Source organism: Neoarius graeffei, chromosome 5 (genome assembly GCF_027579695.1).
Source record: "Neoarius graeffei isolate fNeoGra1 chromosome 5, fNeoGra1.pri, whole genome shotgun sequence".
Taxonomy (NCBI): Eukaryota; Metazoa; Chordata; class Actinopteri; order Siluriformes; family Ariidae; genus Neoarius; species Neoarius graeffei.
Window position 1 is genome coordinate 40126843 of NC_083573.1, and position 12446 is coordinate 40139288.

Consider the following 12446-nt stretch of genomic DNA (forward strand, 5'->3'; position numbering starts at 1 on the left):
TTTTGGCCGTGCGATTTTTGGCATTTCCCAAATCACTGCGGTTTTTTTTTGTTCGTGGAGAAAGACGCACGTTGGCCGCAAGTTTGCCTTGCAACCTGGAAAAAACGTAAGCACCCGTAGAGTTTGACATGACAAAGAACCTCTGCGGCCGGTCTGCGGCTCGAAAATCAGCACGTCACACGCGCGCCCTCCGTGCGTTTCTTGCACGTAGACTGGCCGTAGGAGCACGTACGGCTGGTTTTGACCGAGGTATTAAGCAAATGTTTGAAAACTCTGGATCTCCTTCCTTCATGGTGGCTGCCATTTTTTTGTGCCGCACAGCGCATGTGCAGAGCTGATTCGATTCTATATTCGGCGCGGAATGCGTAAATGTCAAGTTCGATTTTAGATTTACGAACCCGAAAAAAAAATGTCGAAAAACCAGTGTTTAAAAAATAAAAAATTTTCAACCGCACAAACAGCACTCACCCGGCCAGTGGACCTGAAACAGAACATTTTTTAATAATGGCCAGACTACTTTCAGAAATGCAGGAATGTGTGTTGGACACTGAAATTACTACAAAATTCTTTTAAAAATACAGCTGGCAAAGATGCGCGCACACAACGGAAAATTTCCCAAAGAATGGCGATATCAAACCCTGTGACAGATTAGCAACCAGCCCCGAGTGTACTCTGCCCCTCACCCAGTGTTAGCTGGGATTGGCTCCAACTTCCTCCGAGACCATGACAAACAGTCTAGATAACGCATGGACAGATGTAGGCATCTAAACAGCACTCCTACATTTCGGACTCTTTGCTCCCACTTCAAGAAGAGATTATTGGGAATTCCATGGATTAAAGCAAAAAAAAAAAAAAAAAAATTATGACTGAAAATTTACGGGGGGGGGGGGTTATGGGTGGATTTTGATGAAATTCTGAGAATGGTTAACTTCGAACTGATAACTTATCAATTAATGGATTAATATATTCAATTTATTGCACTCTCTTTCCATTGCTTCCGTATATTTTTTGTGGCAAACCACACAAATGCAAGCGCCTGGAATGTTTAATTTTTGCACCATGAACTAAATGGCTTTCCGTTTTCACCCATTTCGTGCAGCCAAGCCCACCTCCACTTGTTTTTTACATCTTTATCGATGGCAGACACATCAGTGCCTTCTTTCATGTAAAGCGCATCCATGCTGCCGAAACCGAAAGCAGAATGACATGCTCCTCTATGCTCGACGTCAATATAGAAAAAAGTTTGGATCTTTGCTTAAATTAAAATTATAATTTGACCTTACTTTGTGTTGAATACGACTTCAAAAACAATTCAAGATTTTATTAAGAGAAATATTGTGGCCAACACGAGTGTTAAGTTACCTAAAAGATCGCGTGAAGTTGGCTGCTATCTACTTTGCGTTCGTTCTCATTTTCCTCCATCATTTCATAGGCCAGAAACAGATGTTTTGACGTAATTTAACTTAGTAGGCTATGATTATTATTTAACCGTAGTCTTCTAGACATTTTGACTGTTTGGGGCATTGAACGCTGGTGTATGATTTTCAGGGAATAAAGTTTAGCGCATGTCGGAACATCATTGCGCTCGCAGCCTCCAACTCCTCAAACGTCCTTTAAATTGTGATATAACGTAGGCTATAAGGCACGGTTCTAACATACCTTACACACTGGCCTAACGAAAATAATTGTTGGGGCGTCTGCTGATTTGTTAGCTATAAATTTAGGTCTAATTACTTCTGACAGTCTGCAAGCATTGCACCGTTGGGTCTTCAAGTCTGGCTGAAGCAGAGGAGCGGGCTTTCCGGGGTTTATTTTTTCGTTTTTTTTTTTTTTTACATGCTCTATTTCTAGGTCCAGGTTTGAACTAATGGCCCTTTTCCACTACCCTTTTTCAGCTCACTTCAGCCCGACACGGCTCGCGTTTCGACTATCTAAGAACAGCCCGACTCAGCTCGCTTCAGCCCTGCTCAGCACCCAAAACTCGCACGGTTTTGGAGTGGGGCTGAAGCGAGCCAAACCGAGCCGAGTGAGGTTGGGGGCGTGAGGAGACACTCCCCTGTGCACTGATTGGTGAGGAGGAGTGTCCTCACACGCCCACACGCCCCGCGAGCACGCTGGGATCTGTAAACACCGTAAACCCGGAAGAAGAATAATTACGAATTACGAGAATTATGAAGCCTTATGCGCCTCGCCTCATCTATACGCTCTTGCCAGTATCTGTTGGCGTTGTCGGTGACAACAAGCCACAGCACCAAGACCAGCAACACTAACGACTCCATGTCCTCCATGTTTATTGTTTACTATCCAGGTCGTGAGACTACCGCTTAAAAGATCACTGATGTCACTGTTTGCGCCGCCTAACGACATCACGTGACGTCCACCCACTTTCGCTAACTCCACCCAATGTGTCCACCCACTTCCAGTCAGCACGGTTCAGCGCGGTTGTAGTCGAAATGCAACTCCAACAGCCCCGCTCAGCTCGACTCAGCCCAACTCAGCCCGACTCAGCCGCGCTGGTAGTGGAAAAGCGGCATAAGTCATTTTGGCAAGATTTAATTTAATACAAAACAGAAATGGTCAGACACAAGCACGCCAAGCACATGGGAATGTATTTTGCCAATTTTGACAGCGCATTTTTTTAATGCCGCACTGTAGATAGCGAACGCTTAAACATGATCAAACATAGGAAATGAATGACAAAGCATGGCTCAAAAACAAAAAAGTTAAATAAACCCTGCTGATAGTTGGTGTTGCAACAGTGTTATAACCCAATCTCTACCCAACCACCCGTCATTTTAATTCTCCTCAGATCAGCACCGACCTCACATTCGGCCTTGGGAGAGTTCAGTTGACGGAAATCCGTCACACGACGGAAAACTTTAATCCATGGAATTTTTTAACAGTACCCCCAACAACAGTCATGTCCTGTCCTGCAACATAAAAATCCCTGCTGGATTTCAAACAAAAGTTGTTTTTATAATACTTGGTTAAGAGAACAGGTGTGCGATATGAAAGATATCTCCCAGGTCCAGGGGTAGGAACAGCATTGAGAGCAAAAAAAAATAATTCCAGAAGGTTGTTTGAACTATAGTTTCATGCACTTCCAAACGAGTGGGCATTTCAGCTTGGTGACCGCTGGATTAGGGAGACATGGATTGACGTGTACCACCACCTACACGTGCAGTTATTTGAACATACAGCGATGATGTTCTCCATCTATTTACACACTTCACTCATGTTACCATATTTCAGTCATCTCCAGACATCATAATGGACGAGTGAGTGACTACGTTTACATGCACATCCAAATCGAGCTGCTGTCGGTAATCGAGCTGAAGGTCCCAGCAGGGTGCCAGAGAAATCCAATCCTACATGCACACAATGAAATCGGGCTATTGTGTGAGGTGCATTGTGCACCCGAGCCACAGGTGGCGCAACACACCCCATCGTGTTGGTACACTTCCGGTTGTCGTCATGAAGAGCTATTCAAGAGTGTAAACAAAGTTATCAGTTCCGTGTTTTCCATTGCGCGTTTTTCTCCCGTCCATGAATTTTAATATATTCAACTCCTTAAGCTGAATGAGCATGAACTCTGTCTCCTCATTGCTCCAGAAGTGCACGTTTCTGCTCGCCTGTGGCAGTGGGGGCGTGGTCAAGCGCCGGTCTGTGACAGGAGGGCGGAGCCAGGGAAGGTGAGTGGCAGAATCACTACACCTGACACAAGACACCTGTTTGTGTGTCTTCCCAGTAACTGCGCCCTATTTAAGGAGGCAGAGGGAGAGCAGAGGGGACAGCTCATCCTGGGACTAGAACACAGCGTGCGCGTGCGTTTTTCTCTCAAAAATAAAAGTAGGCTGTTAAACTGAAAAGTCTGACAATAAAAAGCCTATTAGTACCAGAAGCTTTGTCCTGCCGTCCTCTGTGCTCCACCCACACTTCAGAGAGCTCTACATTGCCATTTTCTCTTCTTTGTTTGTTCCTCCTGACCTCTTCTGCTGCTCGCTACTACTGTTGTCATGCCGACCGAGGCTGTTGTGTTTCCCGCTTGTGGTCTCGTCACTCGTCACTTCCGGAAGTAGCTCGACAACTAGCTCGACAGGGTATACATGCACAAAGTAGCTCGGCAGAAATCGCATAATCTAGGTCGTGTAGCTCGATTCCGAGAAATCAAGTTCGGTTCAATTTCAGCCGAATTAAGGTGTATACATGGCATTTTGAACTTCGATTCTCTCTATGTGCATGTAAACGTAGTGAGTGATTTCATGGCAAGAGCATCTCAAAAAGGTAGCATAAGTAATTAACACAAACGAGATGCTTCAGGGTTTGTTGCCTCACCCCCAGTGTGTAAAGCCTTCCTGCACAAACCTATTGTGGCATTTGAGGTGAAGTAGCACCTTGTAATTCGCTGCCTATAACCAGTCAAACCTGCCAAAAAACACACACCGCCCACCCAACTTCCAATTTCGACTCCTCAACGAGACAGTGCTGTTCCTTCCCCATTTACATGGCAACATCAAATCAACATAGGGGTATGTTACACGGTTCAGTGTACATGGCTTTCTCAACATTTAAATTGGTTTATAGCGGAATTGGCTTTAAACCAGTGAATATACAGATGGTATTTAGTTAAATCTATAAACGCTGACCGTAATCATATGGAATCAATTGTGCCAAAATGTTCATACAATACTTTTGAAATAAACAAAAACGACAAATCAAAATACAAAAAAAGTCAAATTTTTTTTAGACTGGCAAACAAATTATTCGTGTAATCGTGCAAAATCTCAGTCTATTACTCTTCAGAAACCTTTTATTTTTGTTCCGCATCTTTCTCAGTTTTGTTTGATGCAATTTATTTTGGTTGTGATTCCAGCTCTCTCGTTTGCGCTCCCTGACTTTTTGCTTGCAGTTTTGGCACAAACTTCACGTGTGGGCGGGCTGTCCAGGAATGCATTCCCATTGGCTAACTTGTGTTTGACTGACAGCTCCGCTCAGCCATTCCCTACTCGGAGTCTGGCGGACTGTTTGACGAGTGACCGAGCCATTGACGGTAAACAAGGATCGAGTGGACTTCAGTGGCGACTATGATATTGAATTAATTCAACAAAGTGCAAGTATGGGACAAATGTATTGTAGTGTTGCAGTAGTACACAAGTCCACTCGATCCTTGTTTACCGTCAATGGATCGGTCACTCGTCAAACAGTCCGCCAGAATCCGACTAGGGAATGGCTGAGCGGAGCTATCAGTCAAACACAAGTTAGCCAATGGGAATGCATTCCTGGACAGCCCACCCACACGTGAAGTTTGTGCCAAAACTGCAAGCAAAAAGTCAGGGAGCGCAAACGAGAGAGCTGGAATCGCAACCAAAATAAATTACGCCAAGCAAAACTGAGAAAGACGCGGAACAAAAATAAAAGGTTTCTGAAGAGTAATAGACTGATATTTTGCACGATTACACGAATAATTTGTTTGCCAATCTAAAAAAAAATTGACTGTGCATTTTGATTTGTCGTTTTTGTTTGATATTTCAAAAGTATTGTATGAACATTTTGGCACAAAATTGATTCCATAACAGCAGCGACAAGCTGGAAGTAGTGAGTGAGTGAGTAATTCAAGACCCCTCTGCTTTGGGTGCTGCATGACCCATGACCATAGGAGGCGCTGTGGCACGAAACGCCAGAATTTACAAATCGAAGAAGAGCAGGATGAAAGTTCTGTAGAAACAATACACACGCAAAACGTTTTGGAACACGGAAACCTCGCGTGATTAATTATAAACAAAGTGAATTCTCACTGAAGTGTTTTATTAACTCGTCTGCATTCAGCAGCATGAGCGGCTCGAAAAGAAAGTCCCAGTGGAACGAGGCACAAAAATAAACCACCACCAGGTTTAAAGCCACAGAATTAGACAGCTGCATGATTAAACAGGCCGTTATCATTAATACCTATAACCGCTGTCGATATTAAACACAACACCGTGATAGAAGATTTCCCGAGAAGGAGGAGAGAAATGTGATGCAACAAGAATTAAGAGCAGCAGTCAGAGTTATTCCGGTCTGAACAAGCGACATCCCTGGAGCGGTGCACTTCAGGCTAGCATGGGGTCGAGTCAGCGCACAAGTATTTCACCATCACAAACACTCACACTGTACATTAGCCTTTACTTGATATGCAAATTAGCACAGCTAGGCTATTAATATGCAAACAAGCACCTTCCTTAAAAGGAGTTAGCAACACTGGATATGCTAACAGTATCCAAGTTTGTCTTTTTTTTTTTTTACGCGAAGCACAGTTTCATATTGAGAAAAGAAAGCTCGTATGGTTCCAGTTTAAGTCCTAACAGCTCATTTTGACCTGAACAGAATGAGAAAGCGTTAAAAGATTTAAAAATAATAATAAATACAGCCAAGTAACTGATTAAGTTTTACTGTGGTACAATCAAACTATTCTTACACAGCTAACAGACTCGTGCGGCAGATTAATAAACAATTAGTCATAAAATAAAAACGTTAATCCAAACATTTCCTGAGTTAAATCAGCTCGCTCATTTACTACACGATATCCACATCACTCAGCTAATAGCACTAAAGCTAGTAAAAGTTAGCTAATGCTAGCTGACCGGGCTACCTGATTATTATAGAATGGAGCTAGGGGAAAAAAAAAAAAAAAAAACCTCAAGCAGTCTGTATAATTTATTCATAACAGTAGAAGTGATCATGGCAGGCTCACCATATCGACTGTAATTAAAACAGTGACGCTGAATCCAGTCTAAACAGCAGCTTGTTCCGAGGCTCACCGGTCGGTAGGGTTTGATGCTAAAGTTAGTTAGCTGTATATTAACTTCGACTAGAGCTAATTCCGATCCAGGACAGCGACAGGGTCCGACATACCGTCAACTAAAGACAACCCGGTAAATAATGACTTTAAAAAATAAAAAAAGAAGCCTTGTTTGGTTTGAAAACGCACCAAACTCGACCGATGAGAGTCTGCTCGGCTAGCTAAACGAGAACATCGGCTAGCTAGTTGGCTAACGCTCACTTCACTATTGGCTTTGCTAGTTTCTCGACGCGAGAAGTTTACTATCGAGCACAGCAAGGTCTGTTAAACAGTTAAATACGAAATAAAAAATAAACTGCGTCTCTTGTAATACCGGTTTTCAAACCACTGATAACTAAAACGCCTCAGTATTTAGCAAGCTAGCGATTTTTGACACAGAAACAAAAATACGAACATGTAAAATGCAAGACTTGGCCAATCACCGTTTTGATATAGTATTGCGTCTCCAACGACAACCGGGTCTAACCAATCATATCGTTTCCCCGGAGTTACGTAACTGCTCCTGGTAATCTCGCTCGCCGGCTGAAGTGGAGAACGCAAAAAGTGCTCTCGTGATTGGTGCGTTTGAAAAACTCAAACCCGCCCAAAATGCAGACACAAACCTCCGACATGCAAATCAATTCTTGTGGTAATTAGTCAGTGTAGTAGGAAAGGAAAGCAAAAGTAACCATCTACACCAGGGGTATTCAGTTAAAAGTCGCTGAGGTCCAGTTATTAAATTTTGTCCAAGTAGAAGGTCCGAACCGAAGTCCAGCTTGTGTCTTATAGCCTTCCCGTATGTCCACATTTTCATATGGTTTCAACAATATTTATTGTTCATTTCCAATGCAGGAAATGAACTGAGTGCACAACTATCTCTTTTACCATAAATAAAAGTAGTCCCAGGAAAAGAAATTCAAGGCCTTTATTTCAGATTAAAGAAAACAGAAACCTCAGAGGGCGGCACGGTGGTGTAGTGGTTAGCGCTGTCGCCTCACAGCAAGAAGGTCCGGGTTCGAGCCCCGGGGCCGGCGAGGGCCTTTCTGTGCGGAGTTTGCATGTTCTCCCCATGTCCGCGTGGGTTTCCTCCGGGTGCTCCGGTTTCCCCCACAGTCCAAAGACATGCAGATTAGGTTAACTGGTGACTCTAAATTGAGCGTAGGTGTGAATGTGAGTGTGAATGGTTGTCTGTGTCTATGTGTCAGCCCTGTGATGACCTGGCGACTTGTCCAGGCTGTACCCCGCCTTTCGCCCGTAGTCAGCTGGGATAGGCTCCAGCTTGCCTGCGACCCTGTAGAAGGATAAAGCGGCTAGAGATAATGAGATGAGATGAGAAACCTCAGAATAAAATAAATAAAAAAGTGCAAACAGAGTAGCCTAGTAAACTAGACCCACCCGCCTAGCGGCCAAAAATATTTTTTGCCCAGCGAGTGGGTCTAGCCTCGCACCATATAAACAAAAACACCCCGGGCATCAAATCGTGCCCGCCAATCACAATGCAAGGTTTTTGTTTGGATTCTTTGGGCGGGCTTTTGCAGGAGTGACGACAAAGCTGCGCGACGCTGGAGAAAGCACAACAGGAAAGATGGCTACGGCTAGTGAACAGCGCGCGTTTGACTCCGCTTTGGAATCAGTTTTAGAAGAATTAGACTTGGAGTTTTCGTTGAAACATGAGCAGGAAGAGGCTCTCCGCTCATTCCTTTTCAAGAAGGACGTTTTCGCTGTTTTGCCGACCGGCTATGGCAAAAGTCTGATCTACCGGCTGGCTCCGCTCGTAGCCAAAAGGATGGGGCTAGTCTGTGCAGTACGAAGAATTAATAAACAGCTTTGAAACATTACTTTTTGATTGTTTCTTATTTTCCCGTTATTTTAAATTTAAGGGAAATTATTTCACCAAACACCACTAAATAAAAACTCTCAAAAACAGTTTAAGCAAACCCTTGAAAAACACTTGGAAAAAATGTGTATGTGGTACAGACTCCAAACTTGTGGTCATTATCTCCAAACTTCTTAATATCTAGAACCTGTTTATTAATTAATACGCATTTTGTAAAATTATTTATTTCAAGGCCTCCCCCACTGCTTTCTGTCGCTCTGACTACGTCACAGTCCGGTTTGTTCCTCCTACCCGCTTCGGAAATGTCTACGGATCGAGGCCAGACTAAATATTCACATTTAGTCTGGCTTGCCAGGCTACAAACAGAGTGGAATAACTCCTTTTTCTCTTAAAGGAGTACGCCACCCCCAGGTGAAATTGAGTCAGTCCCTGCAGTCCCTAGAGTTGGATGAGTGAGCCAAAGCATTTTGTAGCCGACCCAGCCATTGCCCTGATCTAGAAACGCCCCGGTTAGCATTAGCTTAGCGTAGTCGCTGTAATCCGGTGTGTCCAGCTAGCATGTCGTTGCAAAAGTGAATCAAATAACTCAAAATTTTTTATAATTATTTCTCATGACCTGTACATTCACATCGAGTACACATAGGCAACACGAAGGCATTTACTAGACCAATTTATATCTGGAACTATTTTCGGCCACAGCACAGGCAAAGCACCGCTACAGGCGCAAAGACACCACGCAGCACCACAACTTCCATCAATACACCAGTGTTACCAGGGAAACCAGGGTTTTCAGGTGCTGCGTGGTGTCTTTGCGCCTGCAGCGGTGCTTTGCCTGTGCTGTGGCCGAAAATAGTTCCAGATATAAATTGGTCTAGTAAATCCCTTCGTGTTAATTTGCATTGATATGTGTACTCGATGTGAATGTACAGGTCATGAGAAATAATTATAAAAAATCTTGAGTTATTTGATTCACTTTTGCAACGACATGCTAGCTGGACACGCCGGATTACAGCGACTACGCTAAGCTAAAGCTAACCGGGGCGTTTCTAGATCAGGACAATGGCTGGGTCGGCTACAAAACGCTTTGGCTCACTCATCCAACTCTAGGGACTGCAGGAACCGACTCAATTTCACCTGGGGGTGGCGTACTCCTTTAAAGTGGTCCCAACCTGAAGAATTGAAGGCCTACACTTCAAGTAAAAAAGTCAACTCAGAAAACATTAACTAAAAAGTGCAAACAGAGCATTGACTTCACATTTTCTCTTCTTTGTTCTTAAAATAAGGAGGTCCCAGCCGAAAAAAATGAGGGCCTACTTTTCAAGAAAAAAAAAGTCCACATTTTCAGAACACAAGTGGCTTTTGGGGGGGGGGATTGCAAACAGAACATTTTTTCTTTGAACTTTTCTCTTTTAATTCTTCTTCTTTTACTTTTCTTAATGAGAAAAACGGGCATGTGGCCGACCTGCCAGTAATTTAAATCTTGGTTGGAATGGAGTTGGTGCCATTCTCATGCAGATATGTAGGTGTTCACTGTTGAGCCTAGAACGGTACTTGGTTTTGACAATGTTCATAGTGGAAAAAGCTGACTCACAGCTGTAAGTCGATCCAAACATAGTCAAGGTGTGCAGTGCTCCTTTGGTTAGACCAGGGAACACACTCTCAGGTGGTGTTTACATTAGACCGTATCAGCGGATCATCAGATTAACGTTTTTAAAACGATTCGCGTGCACACAGCAACGCCAATACACGGATACGCTAATCACATGACTAATTAGACGGCACGTCACATGATCCCAGTGCATATCGGGCATGCGCAAGTCACTCACCACTTGCAAGTGGAAGGATGGCAAGCGAACACCTTCTCCAACAGATAAACACACCTGGCTGTGATGTTCATGTTCTCACTGAGTTTAAGCGCCTGAAGGAGGTAAATAAGTTGAAATGTGTAAATAAACCTCAGTGCGGCTCAGCGCTTCCTCCTGCGCTCCAAATCACTCCGCCCTGAACAGCGAGTGCCCTCTGGAGGGTGCGCACTCCGGCCCTGCGCAGCTCACAGAGCGCGCGAGTGAAGCGCACGAGCAGTGATTCGGGACTGAGCCGCTGTGTGTCGTTTCCTGTAGTCCGCGCCGTTTTTCAGCAGTCGCGTCACATGACCAACGTGGCATGACCAACGCCAGCGAATCAGGAAGGTGGATGTCACAGTGACGTTGTCCAATGACGACGTCAGCTAGAGCTCAGCACTGCGTTTCCTCGTTCCTCAATGTTTACACAGCACCGGATCAGATACGAACTGGGTTGAATACGTGGGCCCTGGCGGATTCAAGTTGTTCCGCCTGTGGAGTCGTTTCCCGGCGTTTTAATGTGCACGGACAGTGCATCCGCGACGAAAACGAGACGGATACGGTCTAATGTAAACACCACCTCAGAAACAGTCTGTAACCAGAAAGTAGCAGGGTCAGTTGTCTCAAAATGCTCTCTTAATGCAGCATTTCCTTGCAGATCAATGTCTCAGCAACGGCGTTTAAGCACTGCTTCACAACTGTCCCATCACTAAATGTTTTTTTATGTTGCCCCAAAATCCACGCTACTTTTAAGGAACATTCGTTTGCACGTTGCTGGGCTGTAAATGTATGTGTGATGAGTCAGGTAGACCTGTCATACTGTGCTTGCAGTTGGGTTATTTTGCGTGCCCTCAGCTCGGACTTCAGGGGATAACTTTGTTCAAAAGAGCTGTGCTTCGTTTCGTAGTGGCGCTTCACGTTGCCGCTTTTAATTAATGCCACGTTTTCGGAGTATATGAGGCACACTGGTTTTGAACTGCTCGCCGGAAAAATGAACATATATTTCTCCGTCCGTTCATCTTTAAAACAACGATTTTTCTTGTCTACTTTCCGCCGCCTTTTGGAGCAAGCCATGTCGTCTCGGTCGGTTGTCTCTGAACTTAACTTTCTTCCTCTCTGCTTGTTGCTCTGCTGTGGTGCGCTGGGTAAACTAACGATTTTATTGGCTCAACTGAGTAAAGCTGTTCTCGTATTAACTGGAGTAGCAGCACCTGCTGTCAATAGCCACGACCATCCAAAATAATCTCATCTCATCTCATTATCTCTAGCCGCTTTATCCTTCTACAGGGTCGCAGGCAAGCTGGAGCCTATCCCAGCTGACTACGGGCGAAAGGCGGGGTACACCCTGGACAAGTCGCCAGGTCATCACAGGGCCGACACATAGACACAGACAACCATTCACACTCACATTCACACCTACGGTCAATTTAGAGTCACCAGTTAACCTAACCTGCATGTCTTTGGACTGTGGGGGAAACCGGAGCACCCGGAGGAAACCCACGCGGACACGGGGAGAACATGCAAACTCCACACAGAAAGGCCCTCGCCGGCCCCGGGGCTCGAACCCAGGACCTTCTTGTTGTGAGGCGACAGCGCTAACCACTACACCACCGTGCCGCCCCATCCAAAATAATGCTCCATGAAAATTACTTAATCTCGTGAATTTACCATTGGTCACGGTTCCGGACAGAACCATCACTGGGTCCGGATCCGGACCGAGGTCCGCCATTTGGTGATGCCTGATCTACACCAAAAATACGTTCTAATGTTTCCCAATGTTTAATCCTGCTATCCTAAACATTTAACAGTTTAAAAAAATCAAATTACAAAATTCAGAAAACTGATTACAGTTTAGGGTGGTGTAGTGGTTAGCGCTGTCGCCTCACAGCAAGAAGATCCGGGTTTGAGCCCCGTGGCCGGCAAGGGCCTTTCTGTGCGGAGTTTGCATGTT

At 44.7% G+C, this 12446-nt stretch overlaps 1 protein-coding gene across 1 annotated transcript in view; it reads right to left on the minus strand.

The window, feature by feature from the left end:
- ube2s (ubiquitin-conjugating enzyme E2S) overlaps positions 1-7262 on the minus strand; it is a 29106-nt gene extending 21844 nt beyond the window's left edge. Inside the window, exon 1 of the mRNA XM_060921683.1 lies at positions 6731-7262. Coding sequence (XP_060777666.1) covers positions 6731-6733 — 3 coding nt within the window. The 5' untranslated portion in view covers positions 6734-7262. The remainder of the gene's footprint in view (positions 1-6730) is intronic.
- Between the last annotated feature and the right edge of the window lie 5184 nt (positions 7263-12446).